Here is a 21,422-nt window from a genome sequence, read left to right on the forward strand (position 1 = left end):
CCTAATAATTAACCCTGATTGTGTGTAGCAGGTTGAATACTTTGTGCCTTCTTACCTAATTATATTTGTATATCTATATTTTCCATGCACAGACGAGATGCGTATTCTTCTACTGAATTGCCACTTTTTGTTGCCCTTTGAAGAATTAGTTTTTTTATAATTAACAGAATCTTTGACTTTTAGCAACATATACATGAGCGGTGGGTGAGTGGAAGAGAGTAGGTTTTGAGGACTAGAAAGTTATCACGCAAATTAGATTAGATTGTAGACTCACAAAATATCCGTTTGTTCAAACATTTAAGGTTTACCTACAGACATGGAAAACAAACTTTTTTGGTAAAATAAAAATGGCTATTATTGGTCACCTTTGAGATACATCTGTGGTCACTCAAATATTTAAAATATATAAGGCTTGTGTGAAAGTTTTAACTTATTTTTGTAATATTTTTGGGTAATATTTTTGATGGAGCTATGGAATGAGTTAACCTTTGAAGGGCCAGGGGTATTATGGATGTTGGTGTGAATGTTAAATAAACGTATTTTGTTGGTAAAAAACCGAGTCGGAATTTGTTTAAAATGTTCATCCTGTTGGGTTGAGCCACCCAAATTCTATAGCACCAGTGCGTTGAAGGAATTATTAAGGGCATTAGAATATTTGGGCAAGACCAGTATTGAGACACAACATACAAGTGATTGGACTTTTTTCTTATTAATTGTAAGCCTTCTATGTTTTCACTGTCATGGCAACACGCCAAAATGTCCTGAAAATCTGCAAAAAGTACTTAAGACACCGGTCACTGGTCATATCATACAAGAATAAATGTCAGTTGTATAAATCTCAGAACAGATGTCCAAAAGTCCCAAATTCGTGTGCTTTTAACACAGTAGTATATCCTAGGTTGACCATGTTTTCCAGGACACATATAATTTTTACATATTGCTGACCAGCCCAGATAACATGCTGCCCTGCAGTATGGAGGATGTATAACTGACTAGTTGGTTGCCTTCCATAAGTCTATACATTCCATATACTGCTGGGCAGCGTGTTATCTGGGCTGGTCAGCTATACGTGTCCTGGATAACATGGCCGATGTGGTCACCCTAGTGTATCCTGCCAATATTAGTAGTATAACCAGGGCAGATCAGACCCAATGGTGCTCCACCGCTCTATGGACTGGTTGTGGAGGTCTGATCCACTGACTCCTTTCTGAACGTACTTGGTGGATTGCGTCCTTAAAATGACATCATAGCCCAATGTCCAACATGGAGGACAGCGGCTGGAGAAGTAAGTGGTCGGTGGGGGGGGGGGCTGGTCATCCGTCACTACATGCAGAGACATCTCCAAAGAACTGAAAGAGAATTATACATAGACTCTAGCGGTGAGTACGTACCTATGACATGCTGGCAGGGGAGGAATAGCTAATGACACATAGTATCATAATGTTAGGCGTGTAGGACTGTGCTGTGTGTATTTACAACCTACCTGGATAATAAGATACTTTTTAAGCCTCCCCTCCTCCCTCGGGCTCAGTCTAGAAACCTTTTACTCGCATCCCTTTCCCTAATGTGTCAAAACAACATTTTTAAATTGTGTAAAACAACGTGTTTTAGATTTTTCTGTTAGATTAAGAATTTGAATACTTGTTCCGCACAATGGACTTTATACTGCATATTCCAATCAAGTCTACACACTTGCTGATTGGACAGTTTGACTTTGAGCGCATGTACACACTACACACCATATATCCCGTGGTATGTATATATTCTGCGTTTTATATATATTCTGTATATTCTGTGTTTTAAGAGCCCAAAATTCTAAAATAAATGCTCTTTTTCATTTCAAAAATTAAACTGATGATTCAGCATTAATCTGACATTTATATAAGGAGTTATAGCTCTACAAAGGCAACGTCATAATCAACCATTGAGGTTTAAATGAACGTCTTATACATCATTTGCTGAGTATAGCACTTTTATAATGAAATATTGCATCAGAATGTCCAAATTCATTTATCATGCCGCAATTTTCCAGATTCAGATTTTTTTTTTTCCCCGGAGACATCAGTCCTAGGCTGTGGTCATGTGACACCAGTGAAGGACACGGATAGGATGAACGTCCTTTTGTCATGTCAAAGGGAAAATAGGAAAAAGGTTTTTTTATCCCAATTTTTTCAGACCAACCGGTCTGGACCAACCATGTTTATTTTTGGTAAAAAAAACACCCAGTTTTTGCATAATAGAATGTTTTCAGGGAGTAGCTAAGTAAGTATTTTATGTTTACAGTATCTCTGTCATCTGACTAATCTACCAGAGAAATACCTTGAGTCAGACTCTCTGACTAATTAAAGTCTATGGAGGAAAGGACTTCATTAGCATTGCCATAAAGCATCAGCTCAGTGTGGTGTTTGGACGGGGAAAGTCACCCAAAATATCACATGACAACAACAATGGCGGCCTCCAGGTCTGCAGATAAAGGGAGTTTATTGGAACAAAATTAGATAAAACCAGGTTTTTGTCTCCAACAGTTGGGGGGGGTTATTACAGTTTACAGCGGTGGGGGTTATTACTGTATATAGCTCTAATTATATTATACTAATTATAATACAGTGAGACTGTATCAGCTTTAAAATAATGAAAAATATGTGTGATAGGACTAGTAATAACAGTGTTGTAAACGGGGTTCCCACACTCAGCCGCCAATAATGATAATAATAATGAATAATATTTATTAAAACATGCCATAATAAGGAAGCAGGCATCACAGCTAAATCTGTGTGATAACATTGTATGAGCTGGCAGACCATTATACCCTGGGGTATGATATCTGCCCACTCTCTCTTCTCCAGATGTGATGGCCGGGCCTCCTCCGTCCTTCTGCTGTGTCATATGATGAGCATCAGATATCTAACAATACCAGAACGAAAATAGAGAACAGACATTGTCCCTGTGTTCTCATTAGCTGTAACTGCCAAAAAGACAAAATCAGCGGCTGCCCAAGGAGAACCAGCAAGACCAGAGTTGAAAACTAGGTAGACATGTCTTAAAAGCAGGCAATACCTGCCCACGGGCAATACCTGCTTTAGGGCATTTCGTCAAGTATGACCCAGCAGAATGTAGAATACTTAACCTTAATTTAATGAAAAAGTATATAAATTTTACATATCGGCGGTTGCCAAAAACTCCTATTTAGAGCAGAGTCGTCAAACCACTGACAAGGGTCTCCTCTTCCCAAAGTTCTTATGGATATTCAAGAACGGTGGTCTCTGGTCTTCTAGCACCGCAATGTCAACTGTCAACGATAGCTCTAACCATGTCGTTATACTTGGCACTTGACTCATTGTTACCCTGGAAAGTGCAGATAAGGTAGACAGGAGGGTAATTGCCCACGGGGTGCATTGATTTAATCATTCTGGCCTACATGCAATTCTATGTAAGGCCACCAGGGCTAAGATAACAATGGGCTCTAGTAAGAATTTTTTGTGTGTTTTTTTTATGTATTCTCTTTTTGTTAGACTCTTAGGGACTGGTCAAAATAGTATACGCTGGGTATGTTCTTGGGGCTGTTTCTACTACTGGTCCACCTGTTCCCCAAGACTGAAGATAAGCAGCCCTCCCCTGGTGTTAACCAAGGTCAATTCCCTGAATTGCCAAAACAGAACTCGCATATTTCTTCACTGCGCAACCACCTAATTTGCCTGTTCCCAAATCTGGTTGTGCTGGGTGGAAAGAAACAAGGAACACAAATGACATGACTCAATGACACACCAAACACCTTACCACATAGGCTCATATTTCGTAATTGTAACAAGACAATCAAAACAGACGAGATATCTATTAAAAAAAAAACCAATGAGCTTTGGCGTATCACTTTGGTTTGGCTTTGGGGGTCCAGTAAAGCTCCATATAGCTCCTTTACCTAAATCAACAGTAGCCATGCCGAGGCTCGCCCTGTCATTTGGCTCCATCATTCATCTCGGCCTCAACGTTTGACTCTAGACATTTTAGGATTTTGTTTAGTGATATTATCCCCCTAAAGAATAGAATATATATGTACTAAAAAAAAAAGTCTGCTTAACTATGTTCCTTTGAACGGGGTAAATAGCGTTTGCCGCCTCAAATTGGTCACATGAGTAGGCACGATGGGGTTAACCCAGTAACGCCCTCTAGTTTCTCCCAGGGCTTTGGAGACACAGACAGGAGGAGCAGACAGACAGGAGACAGTAATGGGGAGGAGGAGGGAAGAGGAGTAAGTAAGGAGAGTTTTAATACATCCTGAGGAATGTATTATAGTGAGTGAGTAACGCAACATTTAAAAGAGCGCACGCTTTAACCGCCTGCTAATGAGAAAGATGTCCTCCTGGTGGATTCCACAAGATCATGTTGGGTCTCACCTGCCCTCTGTGTCAGTGAATGGAAGCATGCTGGATCTCAAAGCTCCACCAGGGTCGCTGATTCCAGGTTCAATGTCTCCTGGGTTTTTGGGAGCAGAAATATAATATAGAAATATAATATAAATACAATAGATAAGTAAGGCAAAGGAGCAGCAAGTATGTACAAAAGGAGCAGCAAGTACGTACAAAAAATGGAATCAGGAATAAAATTTACGAGTACTTTAATATACATGCTTTAAAAAACGGAAAAAAATGAACACTAAGCTGAAGTAGAAGCTGCAGCATCCTCCACAGTTAGACTATTCTTTCCATTCATTGGCTGCTAGAAGCAACCAATCAGTGGCAGGACAACCAATCAAGCCATTGACCATGGGTATTCAACATTTATGAGATTTAAAAGACAATTATTGTTTTATGTAGTGCCATCATATGTCACAGAGCTGTACAATAGTGTTTCAGGGGAGACTTCTAAAATATCAAGATGAGATGTGTCCCTGGCAATGGGGACATCTGGTTATCATGTTAACAAATGCTTTCACCTTTTATCAGAAAACAACAGATGGCGATTTATTTATTTTTAGGTAACTTTTTCTTTTACAAGTTTGGTGGATGTTCCATTCCAGGGAAATGACTTCCCATTTGAAGAGACCGCCTGGCGTTGAGACTGCGTTCTAATGAATGTAAATGGCTGTCCTGATGAGTGCGACTGTTAATAAGGCAGGATTCCTGTTTGGTGAGTTATATTGGCTTCTAATGAGATCTGTAGTTCGGTTGCTGAACTGGACAAACATGTTACACAGGTAGGTGACCTGTGACCACTAGCCCGCTGATGGGTGTTGCTTGAGACATAACCTAGTTTTCTGTAGGGACAGTCTGACGCCACGGGTTGCCTAACTTTCCACTTGAGTGATGGGGATAGGACAAGGGTCAATCTGCACCACAGGGACAGCTTGTTCCATACCATATTCTATAATTCATGTCTCAGAAACGGTGACATGATGGCACCCTTATGAAATACATGTCGATGGAGTCCGAAAAGCAAGGCTAGATATGTTCCAACTGTTATCGCCACGCTGGTCCTTGGATAACACAAAAAGAATCAAGGCAAGGATATGTGTCTTGAAGAAATTTGCATGCCTAGAGAAAACAGAAAAGTAGGAAGGAACAGGTTCTGTACTGGAACTGTAGGCTTCTGTTAATTTTTTTTTATTATTTATATATTATTATTATTGTTCTAAAACCCAATGACCTATTTTTCAGGGGTACTGCCCTAGACCTGACCAAAGGAGAACCCAAACCCAATCTGCCCCTGATACGGTGGGAAAGGAGCTATCACCACCCTAGTCCTGCTTGGCCTCAATACATAGCTGCCTAGAGCACCACTTAGGTCATAAAAAAAAAAAGGCAAAAATTGAGTCGAAATCAACCCAAACCGTGTTTTTGCTCCACACACATTTTGTAATGCCTCCCCCAGTTAGAACCCATATGAAGCATGTAACATGTATTATTTGTGTTCTTTGAGGCCCGAGAACCAATATTCTTCATGCTTAAAGGTCATAGGAACATAAATCAGAATTGATCTGGACCTAGCTAAGAGAGGGCACATTTTTGGTCACTCTAAAATTGGCTTATAGGTCCTGAAATCATCCAAAGAATACAATATCCCTGCATCTTCCAATTTGTAACGGCACCTGTTGATCAATATAATATCCAAACACTATCCTATATGATTTTTATTTGATACAATCTGACAAAGTCTGAAATCAGCAGGTAACCGCATTTGAACCCAGCACTTCCAGAGACTGTGTTATACGTCCATCGCTATACCGTACATTCTAGAGCACAGCTTGGAATATTTTTTTGGAATTCTTCCTGCACTAAGGTATAAATAGAACCGGCTTTAGGTGTGTAAAGGAAACTCCCTTCAGTAAGACACGCAATATTTTAACCCTGTAGTTTACCCAGCATGAATTTCTGAAGCAGTTCCAATTTTCTAAATTTTTTGTAAATATATGAAGTTGAATGTGTTACTATTTTTATATTCAAAAAACATCCTATGAGAAAAAAATTATATTGCATACCATAGAATACACCAAAGAAAGGTGTGTTATGTTTGCTATTTTTACAAGTATCTGCAGACCTGAGGGTCGCGGCTGTAGTTAGAGATGATGATGATGATGATACCATGAAGTCCCCATAGACCTTTAATAATGAGATGGTTCTCCTGTAACACCACACCGTGCTGACTGCTTTATGGCTGATGCTACAAAGTCCTTATTTAGTTATTTCCCCATAGACTTGTAATAATGAGATGGTTCTGCTGTAACATAACGACTGTGTCGACTGCCTTATGGCAAAAACTATGAAGTCCTTCTTAAGTCAATTCCCAGTAGATGGTTAAGATGTTGATGAGATGATTCCCTGTAACACCAGACTCATGCACCACACTGTGTTGACTGCTTTACGGCAGATACTATGAAGTCCTTATTAAGTCCTTTCCGCTTAGACCTTTAATAGTGAGATGGTTCTCCTGTAACAAAAAAAGATAGGACTCGGTATGTTTGTGTAGCTGATTTGCATCAGTTATGAATGTTTAAATACTTATATAGAGCAAATATAAAATATATAAAATATAAAAAAGCTAAATAACCAAAAATAAACACTATGCAGTGACTTATTTTACAAAAAATCATAGTACAGGTAAAAAAATTGTATCATGGGAACTCCGTTCAAGTCCTTTTATAAAAATGATTTAAAATAAAGTACCTACGAGTGTAAACTATATGTGTACATTCTACTCACGAGCACGCACACTTCAATATGTCTTGAGTTGGAGACACTGTTGCCCCTGTAACCTCTCCCTAGGTTAAAGTATCATGTTCTGGTAGGGCTGGAGGCTGGAATCTTGCACACCTTGTAATATCTCTCGCAGAATGACAGGAACACCCCCAGGACAGACCAGTTTCAACACTATGTACTATACGCGCAGCTTCTAAAGTATAAATCACCAGGCGCTGCTTTAAGAGCTCCAGCACCCACTTCAAGGAATAACACACAGAGAATTCCACCGGGCCGGTGTTAGCAAGAAATGCGTTGGGCAGCTACCAGGCCATCCACCCACAAGCGCTACAGCTGGGGCGGAAAGCAGTGCACGGGGGGCATTTTCATAATAAAACAAAATGTACTACCCTGTGCAGGGTCACAGGGTTGAGCCTCTTTAGGGGTGGCATTGTTGTGTTGTATGCAATTACAATTGTGAGTATACATTAAAAACATCACCAGGCTAATATCCAGGTCCCTCAAAATTTTTGACAGAGGGCTGTGTGTATAATTTATACAATAGATCATTAAATCAATTCAGTGTATGAATACCGCATGCTGCTAGGCCTTACTCAAGATCCTCTGGAGTTCCCCATCTCCTGCTCCTTATGGGCTATATAAGTGAACATGAGTGGGCAGAAATGCTGCCAAATTTTGCCCCACCCAGAGATCAAATGTTGCCCCCGAGGCTCAGTAACCTTCTGTGACACAAGAAGCCTCCAACCCTAGTTCAGCTACGAACAGTAGACTTTGCGTTGGGCATTTCACCAAACGACCCAAGGACACCAGTGTCCTTGTATGAAAACTTTGCCCACTCCCAGTCCTCGCTTGTCAGAGACTAATCCACGAAATAGAGACTTTCACAGTTTCTCTCTGTCAGATCTGAAAATCCTGGGGTTTTCTTTGATCATTTCAAATGTTTGAAGGTATGTTTTTGATGTTTCTAACGGTGGTAGGGGGTGAGAAGATGCGTCTCACGATCAGCTGAGAAGAGAGCAGAAGGGTTTTATACAAACAAAACTACATATAGAACGTAGGGCATGTTACATGGTGAGGTCTCTCTCAACAACATGTTTTAAAGCTTTGCAGAACCTTGTTAAAAAAAAAATAAACTAATTTATTTGGGGGTTTAAACTATAAAATGTGAAAAAGTGAAAAAAAACCTCTTAACTTCTAAACTTTGTTTACCTACCCGTAATAAACTATATGGACCATAGCTATCTAATATGTATCCAAGGTATGCAGAAACCCTGTTTTGGACCATCAATAAATAATAATAAAAGTAGAATAACATTTTGTAGGGTAGCCACATTAGGTAAATGAGTAAGTTATTGTCACACACATATATTATATAGATGTATAATAAAATACCCTATTTTAAAAATAATGAATAGTAAGAAGAATAATAGAGCTTGAGGGTTAACCACTAGCCCTCTGTAGTATCTCCAGTTTACCCCTATTATGTCTATCTATAGATTCATGGATTCATACTCTCTCTAAACTTACAAAAAGAGCAAAATATGGGGTGACAAAATCAAGGGGGCATCAGGCAGTGGCTTGTTGGTGGAGATAGGTCAGAAGTGGTGGCATCCTCTGAGATGGCCAAAAAAGGAACATCAGGCCCCCAATTTACTTATTCAAGGTCCACTAAAATCTTTAAGGGGATATGGGGGGCAAAAGGTCAACCAACATCTACCACCAAAAAGCCCAGTCTTCATGGACATTTCAGTGCTTGCAATTGGAAAAAATGCAATCAAGCAAAAAAGAGGATCACATGTCTAACGCCAAAAAAAATGTGCCATAGGGGCGCATTTTATAAAAATGCTGATATTATAAAAATGAAAATATCACCACCTAACTATAAACCAGGCTGGTGTGGAAAAAAATGTGCATGGGAAGGGTTATGGTCTCACAATGGGTGTACCCCTCACCCAAAATGTCACTAATGATGAGTGGTCAATTGGATCTAACCTGGTGGCTTCAAAAGGTGGCTCCATAATGAGACCTCAAGCATCCTCGATCTTGATCTTGATCTTAGCTAAAAAAATCAATTAGCTAAAAATCAATTAGCGTTAGACTCCCTCTAGATTGAAAACTGGCTTTTTCCAGATTCACACAGATGAATATTTCTGTCAGTATTTCACCCAAATCTTACCTATATGACCTCAGTAATGGCGGCCATACTCAAGCCATGCAGAACAGATCCCTGTCTATAGCTTTCTGTACGTAGATTAATGCTATTTATAACATGCTTTTAAATACAAGACTTGTCACCGAAAACAGGTAATAAGATACGGCCAAACCTGATCAGTACACGCAAAAGTTAAATTAAATTTATAGGTTTTTGACACATTTACCATAATTGGTGTTTTCATCCGAAGCCTACACACATAAAAAAAAAAGCATGCGTTCCAAAATGAGGCGTATGAACTGATAAACGGCTGGGTGTATTGGCACCGAGGAAAAAGAACTGTCTGCTCCTTTAACACACACACCTCTTTGTTTGCCCAGCTGGGAAAAAACCCCAAATAACTCCCCCATAGAGAAATCCCCTATAAATCTTCCAACAGCTCTATTGGCTGCTGTTCAATACGAAGCAATGATGTGACACAGAAAATAAACCAGTCGCTTCGTAATACATAGCAGCAGATTACCAATGAGAGATTATACGGGGGACGGGCAGGAAATGTATAGGGATGATGCTATATGGAGTTATAGGGGTAATATGGAGCAATAGGGCGTTATAGGAGTTGGGCTATGTGGAATAATAGGAAGAGATATATGGAGAGGTTATAGTGAGCAATATGGAGTAAAAGCGGGCATTATAAAGAGGGGTTAGATGGAGTAAAATTAGGAGTTATAGAGAGGGGTTACATGGGGTAATAGGAAGAGTTTTATCTGTATACAGTTTACAAGAGAATAGAAAAGGAAATTGAATGAGAAAAGAATTGACTAAAATCCCCCACAAATATGCAGACGAGATGACCCGAAAGCTCAAGTGCTCCGTATATAGTCCTCCCCGAGACAGATGAAACGATAGCCAAAAACCACACATTGCTCAGTTGGTTTAAAAGGAAATAGGTTTTCTGCTAAACATTCCCCCAGATGTGAGACAAGACGATACTCATCACCTGGCAGGTCCTGCTGATGGGAGGCGTTTGAAGTTCTGACATCTAAGAGTTAGGTAGACCAAGGAGCCTTCAGATCTCACGTGTTGTGCGCTGTCTATTGACACTGTCTACATAGCACAAAACAGCTTTGTCGACCCTTCTAAGGGTCCTCCATACACGCAGTCACAAACAAGGAGGTGGTTTCGGTGAAAAAGGTACAATGAGAGGTTAGTGTTTCAAAATGTAAAGATCTAGGCAAATATTACCCATCCAATCCTGATATATGGCTGAAAATGTATAAAGTATTTTTTTATTAACATTGCTTTTAGGTTTAAAAGCCAATATTACCATCTTAGCCAGCATTGTATACTGGCCTAGGGAGGCAGGTCTGGGGGGGCAGCAGTCCCTATGCCACAAAAACAGGAGAAGAGTCTTCTTTTGGATCAAGAATATAAAGGTTAGGTAGAAGGGTTGAACTTGATGGGCTTAGGTCTTTTTTCAGCCTTATGAACTATGTAAAGAGTGATCAGCTCCCCGTGAGCCGCTGGTCAATGGACGGGGTAAAAGGAGGCTGCCTTATTATGTGTTGTGCTGGCACTCAGTAGGAAGGACATCAGGCATGGTGGTAGGTCCTGGGGGATCAGGGCATATTGTGGAGTAATAAGAGATGTTACAGGGGTCGAAGAACCAAAGACTAAACAGGAGACCCTAGTGAAATAATATTAAAAAAGAAACCATTTTATTTCCATTGTTCATAATATTAAAATACACATTTTGAAACAGAATGGTTTTAATTTTCGAATATTTTTTTTTGTTTGTTTTTTACAAATTTTAATTACCTATGTACTTCTTATTCCATACAAAGCAGTTGTAAATACATTAAACTGAACGGCATATACATTTTTACAACAACAAAAAAATTCCCAGTAAACGGTTAATGATGAGGGCAGCAAATTCCGCTGGAATTGTAAATACAATAATAAAATGTCCTTTATAAATTAAAGGTTTCCGAAACAGTGGTAACATTGCTATAAATTGTTAAATTAATGATAGAAATTTGCATTCTGTAAAAAATTTCCATGATTTGCAATGTTCGGCGTCAACGGGTCGGTTCTAAAAGACTAATATCCCTGCAGAGTTTTGTAAACATTTTATAATGAGAAAAAAAATTAATATAAGTATATACGGAAAGGTATTTGTGTATATATATATTTATATATATATACACACACACACACTTTTAAATATAGATATATATACATACATTTATATAGGTAAACAAAAATTCTCCTAAAAAGTTAACGTCAAATAAAAAATGTGGATATTTAGGTTTTAATTTGGGGTTTTCATGTGATTTCAAATTGGGTGTAAAATCAATAATTTTTCTTTTTTTTTTACCAGTTAAATGAAGCAATTCAGAAAAAAAGGGAGCACCCCTCCTTAATCACGCTTTAGTTTAATCCTAAATATTCTTTAAAATTCACATTAGCTTTGGGGAATTGTCTCGACTTTTTTTGTGAATGAGACTTTTCTAAATTTAATTTTTTTAATTTCATTTTATTACATTTTCATTTTTATTTTCAAGAGACAAGATGTAGCTTTCGGGAATTGTCAAGAATTATCATGGAGGGAACCACGTGTCCTTAAGATCCGTTCTGGTACAGGGCACTGATAAAACCACAATTAAACAAGGCCTACAACGCTGTCGGACAGATTTTGGGTTATGGAAGTGACCACAATTGACCTCAACCTTATTCTGTACCAAGGGATGTCTCTAAAGACTCTTTTTCCAGATCAAACACCACCATATGTTCATAACAATCAAAATGTGACACTTGTCCTTCTTAAGTCACCAACCATTTCCCATCTCCATTTCTATGGTGGAAACCAAGAACACCTTATAAGTTTCTTTTAATTTGCCCATCATTCGGTTCCTTGAGATCTATCAAACCTCATGCTTTTTAGTGGAACCTCAAGTAACTCTTAGAAGAATGTGTATAAAGGTACGTAATGGTCATGTTGTTGACGACGTGACGAGAACATTTATTATTTTTAGTTCTTCTGCAATTTAGTGGAAATTCAAGTAGTCTTGATCATTTAATAAAACTTCTATCTGTCCCCTATGAAATAACAAAATGAAGAACACATGTTTTGGTTTTTGTTACTCCTTCTCGAGAATCAAATTGTTAAATTTTCAGTGTTTTCCCACTTTTTGTGTCTTCAGGCACTTGGAAAGCTTTTCAAAAATATCAAAATCTGGACTAAAAAAAAAAAAAAAAAAATATCCAACGGTCTCCTACATAAGTGGCGGTCTTGATAAAGTGTCATGAGGTTGGAACCAAGGGTTAAAATTGTTCAAGTAACTAGAAGGTAGTTGTGCTGTTTTTCCACTTGGGGGGATTTCCCACATGGGGGTCATGTTAGGAGAACACGGGGAGAGCGATAATGACGTGTGTATGGGATCTGAATCCTGTACAGATGGACCTTGCTTCATGACCTTCTTATATTTTGACCTCTTATTCTGAAACCATATTTTCACCTGGTAAAAAAAAACCAAAACAAACAATAAATTTCCTCGACATTAACAAATTCTTCCAAAAAGGAAAGCAAAAAAAAAACTTATTACGAACAAGTACAGCGTTCTTTTGCCCTCTTGTTAAAACAAGAATGCAATTAATCATTTGTGTTATTTTATTTTCCCCTCGCGCAATGCCGCTTACATAAACTGATATCAAGAAAATACCGACCAAAAATGTAGAGCCGCGACTCCAGAACGAACTTGAAACGTACACATTTTTATTAAGGATTAACTCTTTGTAATCCAGAAGGCTGTAAAATAAAGTGTGACCTTATACAATGATAATAAAATCTAAAAAAATAAAAATAAAATATACAATAAATATAAGAATACCCTTACAACACCAATAAGGTTTTTTAATTTTTTATTTTTTTTTTAAATGATAGAAATAGCTTCATGGTCATTTTTTATTATCTATATCTATCTATCTATCTATCTATCTATCTATCTATCTATCTATCTATCTATATAATACATTTTATATATTATAAAAATATGTATATATATATATATTTATGTTTTTTTATTTTTGGTTTGTAATTTGTTTAACACAAGTGAGAACGTAGGGCTGTCTTTAAGAGGACACGTAAAATGACGTGGATTTTGTTTTAAGGGCATGGGGGCAATTCTGTAGAATCCCCCATATGCATTTGCCCCTGAGGTGTGTTTGGCATGATATACTCTGGCTCGCCAAACGCCGTTCAGACTCCTGTAGACGTAGACTTTGTAACCTCATTCCCCCCCCCCTTGACATCTCTTTAAATTTACACTGAGCAAGTCCATACGGTATGAAAGCATTAAATTATAATTGTATATTTGATATGTAACCCGGTATCCGTCAGCCGCCTAAGGTGAAACGCGAACAGACAACGATCCCACCCCCGTTTAACCGTAACTATTGTCACTGTACTACAGAGAAGGTATTTGTTTTGGGGGCCTCTGTGAAACTATGCAAAGGGGATGCCTTTTAAAAAAAAAAAAATGATGTTTATCCAGCCATATTGGAATTTATTATGGTGTAACAGTATCATAAATAAATAGATTTTTAATAATAAACACTATAATAAAATGAACATAACCATTAACCAAAGCATCTGGAATGAAGCGCCACAAAGATGGCATCAGCTTGCCGAGTCAACCTCGAGCTCCTGTGAGTGCTGGCGGCCCGCTGCCAAATGGCTCGGCAAGATGGCGGCCCAAAACACATTTTGCAGGCAATATATATACAATAAGTGACTCTACTGCAAGGTTTGAAAAGGGACCTTATCACCATAGCAACCAACAGAATCTTCCTGTGGTTTGCATGATCCCACTGGTAGCTATGGTGATCAGACCATATTTCATACTTACACTAGAGTCTCTTTTCCACACCTAATTCTCATTGCGCGCGATATACGGTTTATCCTCTCCTGCCCAACACGCTTTCTTCAAACGAGACATCGCCGACATGGCTCAGAAAGCAACCGTTCGTTGCCTGTATTGACTACCTCCTTGACATTGACACAGTCTTAAGGTTCTATCATGGTGGCATCACCAACGATGGGACAGGGCATGACATACCAACACTAAAAATCTGCTTATAATTGGCTGGAAACTATATGATTTGACGATCCAATTCACTATGGTGGGGTTCTTTCTTATTATAGGAACTATTGTCATATTTTTAAGCAGCCATCAAGGTATTGTCGCGGCGCCCCCTGTTGCTGCATCCGTTGCGTCATTCATATCTGAATTTAGCATGAAGACGGAAAAACCAATCACACACGCTAATTCTACATAGCACATGCTTCATAAACATACGTGCCGTACATGTCCTCGCTGTCCTGTGTCCGTCTTGCATTTAAGACGGACACAAGAAAAGTAAAACTTAACAAAAACATTAAAGTTGACAATGCGCAGAATTGACAATAACATTAACACACGCAGGTACAGACGTAGAAGAGGGCACTGCTCTTAAGAGCTTACAATCTATTCACTACTCTTGGCGGAAGGGGGGGCAAAAGAAGTGAGGGTCAGCGAGCCGACAGCCACAGGAGTCCAGCTTGGGTGCTGCCTTAAATCTGACCCAGTGCCCCAAATTACCCCCTCCATGGCCGCCATCCTCGCTGCAGAGCACTGGGATATGATGTCATATCCTGGCATGCTGTGATTTAAAGGCGCAGAGTAGCGTATCTGGGGCAGTTAGGGGGGATCGCTGACCCCAAAGGTGCTACCACATTGTTTACTAAACACATACCTACCAAGTAGCCCTGTTTAGGAGGGACAGTCCCTCTTTTGGACTCCCTCCATCCTTCCCTGGTGCCCCTCTTTTCTAGGACCTCAGAATGTTTGTTGGGTATGAGGGTATCAGAGGGTTCTACAACCCCTAAAGATCACAATTATGCATTCAACGGTTTGGTCAGTTACACAAAAAGCTATCAAATGCTTCCTTTTTCGATCAATTAAAACACTAGCCAAGTTACAGACCCGCTGCAGGCACTTGCCTTAAACAATAGTAACTATGATGTATAATAATTCATGCCAGGGCTAGCCATCAAATGCCAACAGTGCCCCGTACTCATCTAATCAGGGTGCTGCAGTGTGTGCCCACAGCTGGAAATGACCGACGCGCTACATGAGCGTAAAAGCGCAACGCCCGGCCTCTCATAACAGCCCTTGGCCCTACTTACGTCACTTGATGGCCTCTGGCCTTAAAGTGCCAGAGCAGCCTCGTTATCCCCAGTCGGGCCCTGAAACTACATATATATATATATAAATTATATATAAATACATATATATACACATACACCGTATATATACATGCGGTGATGCAGCCAGCTGCACAACGCTGACCTTAAAAACACTAAGCATCCTATTTACTTTGGAGCCGGCGCGGTATAACCAGAATCCTTTGCTTCTCACCTGAGTCTGTGTTAAGCCGAGCTGGGCTGCCAGTTCTGCCCGTTCCGGAAGAGCCAAATACTGCGTCTGCTGGAAGCGCTGATTCAACGCCTGCAGCTGTATGCTGGAGTATATCGTCCGGGGCTTTCTCACTTTTTTCCCTTTCCCGTTAATCCTGATCTCCCCGTTTTCTATGACGGTAGATTTCTCCATGTCTGAAAAAGACACACAAGACAACCGTCAAAACATAATATGTCAAATACATAACGTTTGGCAGAAACGCGAGATTTATACTGCGGAAAGAAAAAATTTGATTTGCCTGGAGGTATAAATTTTATGGAGAAAGCTGCTGGTGGAAGCGAGAGTTAAATCAAAGTGATAACGCTTAAAACATATATATATATTTTCAACAAGATGATAACATACAATCTAAGTGTCCCTTTCAACAAAAAGCAGCTCCTCTTTGGGCCCCTGTGCCCATGTTCCTCCCCTGATGCTCCTCTCTTCTAAGAGCTCCGAATGTTTGCTGGGTATGAGGGTATCGCAGGGTTCTACAACCCTAAAGGCCCTAATAATGCATATATAAGTCATATAACCATATAAAAATTAAATTACGCTTCTTAGCCTGTATTTATAAAGCGCCGGCAATTTCCGCAGCTCTTCTTACAGTCCATACATTCAAAGGGTCTGAGAAGACCAGAACCGACATACTAAGACGACCCGACCCATTAGGTAAAGAGGGTCCGGCTCGCAGGCTTACGATCTAGAGGACATATAGAACTCAAACTAATATAGGTGGCCCACATGGTTTATTTGGTTCTACAAACCCTTAGAGATAACCTTCTAGATGTGGGACCTGGAAACTGAGAAGAAGGACATGGGACATTTTGACGCCATGTTGAAAGAGTCATGGAGGGTCATGAAATAAAATATTTGGAATGCAGAAATTCCACATTTTGTAGGAATTTTATGAATGCTTAGAAAGCTGGCGAGGCCTGGAAGACGAAGAAGACCACTTGATGGTACTGTGCAGGACAGGACTTTAAGGAGAAAGGGGACTTGGACAAGCGGAGAGAGGTTGAAGAACCTTACTGACAAATTCTACAAATAGTAACCTTAAAGCAAAACAATAAACCCCCTTAAAGGCAAGGACTTGGTTTCTGTTTGGTCTTTGTCATATAATTACAGGTTGCTTCATCTACTTCAACCCATCAGCTCCCTTTTGAAGAGACAATAGAGATAAGATGGAAGGATGAGATAAGAAGGATTGTTAAGGTATACAAAGCCTTTAAAGTGAATTGGAAGCCGGAGCTCGTGATGTTAAATTACCTGATTAATTACCTATTATTTATTATTTCTTATTAACATAATGCAAAAAAAAAACAATAGGAAGACGCCATCTTTGCAGACCTTATATGGTGTTTTTTTCTTTTTCTCCTAATAATCGGATCCGTAGTCGGAATGGGTGAACTTCCTGATTTTTTTTTTTTTTTTTTTAAATAAAAAGATCACCTGATTTATGGTGTTTGGTCAACTTATATGAAGTTTGCTGAAACTAAAATATCCGATTTTTCGGTTTTATTGTGTCTAATTTTCTAATAAAGGATCAGAAATCTTTTTCCGCATTTAAAAGCAATATATGTGAAAAAAAATATTGCATTTTCATATTATTATAATAATTCTTTTTATATGTGTCTGCCCCACGAGCACAGAACTTTTTTCCAAGAAGAGGGGCAAATCTAAGATCAAATTTACAAGCCCCCCTTGTGTGCCTTTTTTTATTTAAAGCAATTTTGTCTCTTTCCTAATTTTCTTTTATTTTAAACTACCTAATTTCAGAAAATTCCCTCTTTATAATTGCACCTGATTGCTTCCCCATGTCTTTAAACTACCCTTGTCCTTAGGGCAAAACTAAGGAGGGAGGGGGGGTAGCCCTTGATCCCTGTCTTTCTTTTTCTCTTTTTGGGGTAACAGAACAATACACGGTAATACATAAAGTCAGCAAAATGTGGATTTAGGGAAAAAAAAAAAAAAAAAAAAAAAAAAAGATCAGAAATTTTAAATTTTGCAAACGCTTCAAATACCAGGAAGGCAATAATTTCCTGCCCTGTTTTGATTTATTATGTAACTCAAATGTTTTCTTCAATGAAGCATATTATTAAAAATAATGTGCACTTATTTATTTTAAATCTGAAGCAGAAACATGTTTTTCAGATAAACGGAATGTTCAAAAGGCACATTTCTGTATAATATGTTCAATTTTAATTTTCACATACGTGAAATAAAAAAATAGTATATTTACAAATGTATTTTTTTTTCTTTTCAGAGCAAAAAATTTTAATTTAAAGATTTAATAGGAATTATCTACTTTTGATAATCTAGAGTATATCTGAATATTGACCACTTTTTCATGTTTACCAATTAAAAAAAAGGAAAAAAAACCTTTATCTTAATATTTTTTTGAGTAAATAAATTTATTTGATATTTATATTTATTAAAAAAATGTGATTTTAAAACGATAACATATTAAGGATATTGTGTAAATAATACACACAATGTACACATTCCTATGTCTATTTACAATGATTATATATATATATATATATATATATATATATATATAAGAATATAGGAGGGGTGAGAAAGTCTCAGAAATAAAAAGAGGTCACATTGAATTTTTCAGTAATCCATTTTTTTTGTATATTGTGGTTTTGATTATTCCATAAAATATATATAAAAAATACATATTTATCAAAATCTATTCCAGATAAGAAAACTGTGTGAGAGTTGCCCTAGCATTTCATTAGTAATTTTGTCTGTGTCGAGCCAGACCACAATATCACATCCGCCTCACTTAGCTCTTTGCTACCAGATAAAGTTTTACTATAAATAAAATATTTGTTAATCAAAAAAATATAAAACAAGCTGTTCTTCTTTTTCCTTATTATTACTATTATTTGTTTAGTTCGCTAATATTCAGAAACATTATTTAAAATAAATCAAAGGAGAGATATTAACCATGAACTGTGATCAACGCCATGCCAATATTTCAGCCTTACCTTAAATAAGGTAAATAATGTTTAATATATATATATATATATATACACCTTTTAAACATGATGATGATATATATATATATATATATATAGATATATATAGTCAAAACTGATTACAACAGATTAAAACACCAAATCTCATTATCACCGGTATCTATTTTGCCGTTAGTGCAAAAAAAGTGCATTTTTCTATGACAATAAGCAGCTATCCTGTATCCAGCGCCACCGTCATTTATTTTCAGCAGGCTGCATGGAATGAATGGGTTAAATGAGCTGGATATTATTACTTAGGTAGCTATTGTATTCCAATTGAAATCAGTTAAACCTACTTCCTCATAGCTGTATTTATAATTAGGATTGTAATATAATGTGCGAGTATATTTCATTTACCTAGTCACTGCAGGTGTACACGGTGCTTTACAATGGCAGCACAAAGATGGTTACAGTAAGTAAAATAGGTGACTGCAAGATCTATGTATACATAGGAGGCCTCTGTCCCCCAGAGCTAACAATCAGGACAGGGCAGATAAAAGCCAGGGATGGAACAAATAGTTTATGAATTATTTAGCTTTCTCTGATACCCAAATATTATGGTAAAATGAATCAATAAAAGTAAATAACCTTAGACTATTTGTTATGTTTACATTTTTTTTATCAAACATTTGGCTTTCAAGGGGTTAAAGAGTTAAAAATTACTTTTCACTTTGCTTAAAATGGTTATGATGTAAGAACAAGATAATGAATGCAGTGATCTATGCAGAGAATACAACTACCATTAGACTAATTATGGCTTTTACTGCAAGATGTAGTTAATAATCATAATAATAGTAATAATAATTCACATATTGACAAATACAAGTGTATTTCTTGCAAATTGCTGAACATTTCAATACAACGAATTAGTAAAATGCATTATTTCTGAGTCTCCATCTGTTACTGTGCTGCAACTCTCATCATGCACAGCCAGGCGCTGGTTAGGGGCTGTTAGTGGATGCAGTCCACTAGATACATTTAAACACACACTGGGAGGACTGGGATTCTGGAAAATGTTCTACTCACCTGGGTTCTCTTGGATTCTGTCACCCTGCCCCATGCTACTGGTGAACTGCTGGTAATTCAGGTACGAACTCCCACTATGATGGTGTTGATGGAGAGGGTGGTGGGAAGCAGATGTTGAGTAGGGGTATCCCAGTGACCTGGGTCCATAGCTTGATACCCCTGGAGAGAAGAACCCCTCATGTCCAATAGAGTGGACACCAGGTAGTGGGTAATGTCCATGTCCTAAGACTGGAGAGTGCTGGGACTGTGGAGAAGGTGTAGATACATGGTTGAAGTCAAAGAAAGCAGACTTAGATGGGTCCAGAAAAGTATCTGTTAAGGAGGTCATTTCGGAGAGTAGAGGACAGCCTGGAGAAGATTACGCCACCCTTGAAGGTAACCCATGACCATTTTCCATCTCCAGCTCTCTCCAACCCCTAGTCACTCAGTTTAAACTCTTGCCTCCTGTTACTTTGTCTTTGCTCTACAGATCTCCCACACACCCCATAGAACCTCCTCCACTTGTCTTATTGGTAAGCTCCTCTCCTGATGTCACAGATTCTTCCCCAGGGAAGCCCTCATTAATATAATTACCTCCAAGCCTCTTGGTGAAGGCAGATGTTTCAATGAGGGCTGCTCACAACCTGGTTACTCTGCAGGTTGGAACTTGCTCCAGTGCAGGCTGATCAACAAGAGAGGACAGACATAGATAGGGAGGAGGGACATGAACCATGCAAACAAAAGAGAAGGCAAGACACTCGCAGGGCTGCTTAGTTATGTGTCAGTTTACAACCAGTTGTACTACTAAGAGATACTTGTTTGTTACAAGACTGAAGCGAGTATAAAATAAAATGTGAAAATGTATCAATATACAAACATATGTTTATGATGTACATGTGTGTCTAAATAAATACATGTGTGTTAAATTAAAAACATATATATGTGGTTATGTGCCGGTGTCCTCCTGTGTTGGTGTTTACAAAGGACCAGTTGTATGGGACATAGTTACCCAATGCCGATTGTCTTTTCATGTGTGTCTGAAGATCAAGCAATCTACCAAACTAGCCAAGCGTCTAAAATGATAGTTTGGACCTAAACAATGTATAGTGGCAGGATATCTGGTCTATGTTAAAAGGCCAGTGTACCACTGCAAGCTCCGAATTATGTGTAAATACGACACAGGCCACCATATGAATGGTGGACCTACAGTGGTTACATAGAGTGACTCAGCTGCTTCGTACCACCTGAAAATCTCATTCTTGTTTTTCAGAGGGTATCGCACATGCATGGCACCGATATCTTAGCTGTTCCTTTGGCGGACACTTGTATTTCTACAGAGAACACAGGGTATGTGACGTTATCCCACCGTGATATCCGTAAGAACATGCATGGGCTACACAGAAACAAAGAGGTCTCTGCCCCAAGTGCTCAGATTGTACCTCCGCTAGACACCTGGGTTAGCAATAATTCTACCCATCCTTCTTAGTGGTATTCCAGTTGTGGTGGTGGAAGGTGTTGCTTGGGGTGCACCTCAGCTCATCTGCTAATG

The 21,422-nt window shown here is 38.5% G+C and overlaps 1 protein-coding gene across 1 annotated transcript; it reads right to left on the minus strand.

Annotated features, from left to right (window-relative positions):
- Positions 1-12,617: 12,617 nt before the first annotated feature.
- On the minus strand, positions 12,618-20,222 carry LOC149280925 (homeobox protein DLX-6-like). The gene is made up of 3 exons (XM_089499903.1): positions 19,895-20,222; positions 15,801-15,994; positions 12,618-12,860 (listed from the first exon to the last, which is right to left on the minus strand). The coding sequence occupies exons 1-3, from the start codon at positions 20,220-20,222 to the stop codon at positions 12,618-12,620; spliced, it is 765 nt and encodes a 254-aa protein (XP_089356029.1).
- Between the last annotated feature and the right edge of the window lie 1,200 nt (positions 20,223-21,422).

The sequence above is a fragment of the Sceloporus occidentalis genome, unplaced genomic scaffold (genome assembly GCF_023333645.1).
Source record: "Sceloporus occidentalis isolate IW3139 unplaced genomic scaffold, rSceOcc1.0.p SCAF_143, whole genome shotgun sequence".
NCBI lineage: Eukaryota > Metazoa > Chordata > Lepidosauria > Squamata > Phrynosomatidae > Sceloporus > Sceloporus occidentalis.

What these genes read in the sequence shown, in the direction of transcription:
- LOC149280925 (XM_089499903.1), bottom strand. Translation starts at nt 20,222, where the DNA reads ATGACCTCCTTAACAGATACTTTTCTGGACCCATCTAAGTCTGCTTTC. An exon ending in CAGAATCCAAGAGAACCCAG is followed by an intron (nt 15,995 to 19,894) that starts GTGAGTAGAACA and finishes TGTCTTTTTCAG; the next exon opens with ACATGGAGAAATCTACCGTC. An exon ending in TCGGCTTAACACAGACTCAG is followed by an intron (nt 12,861 to 15,800) that starts GTGAGAAGCAAA and finishes TTTTTTTACCAG; the next exon opens with GTGAAAATATGGTTTCAGAA.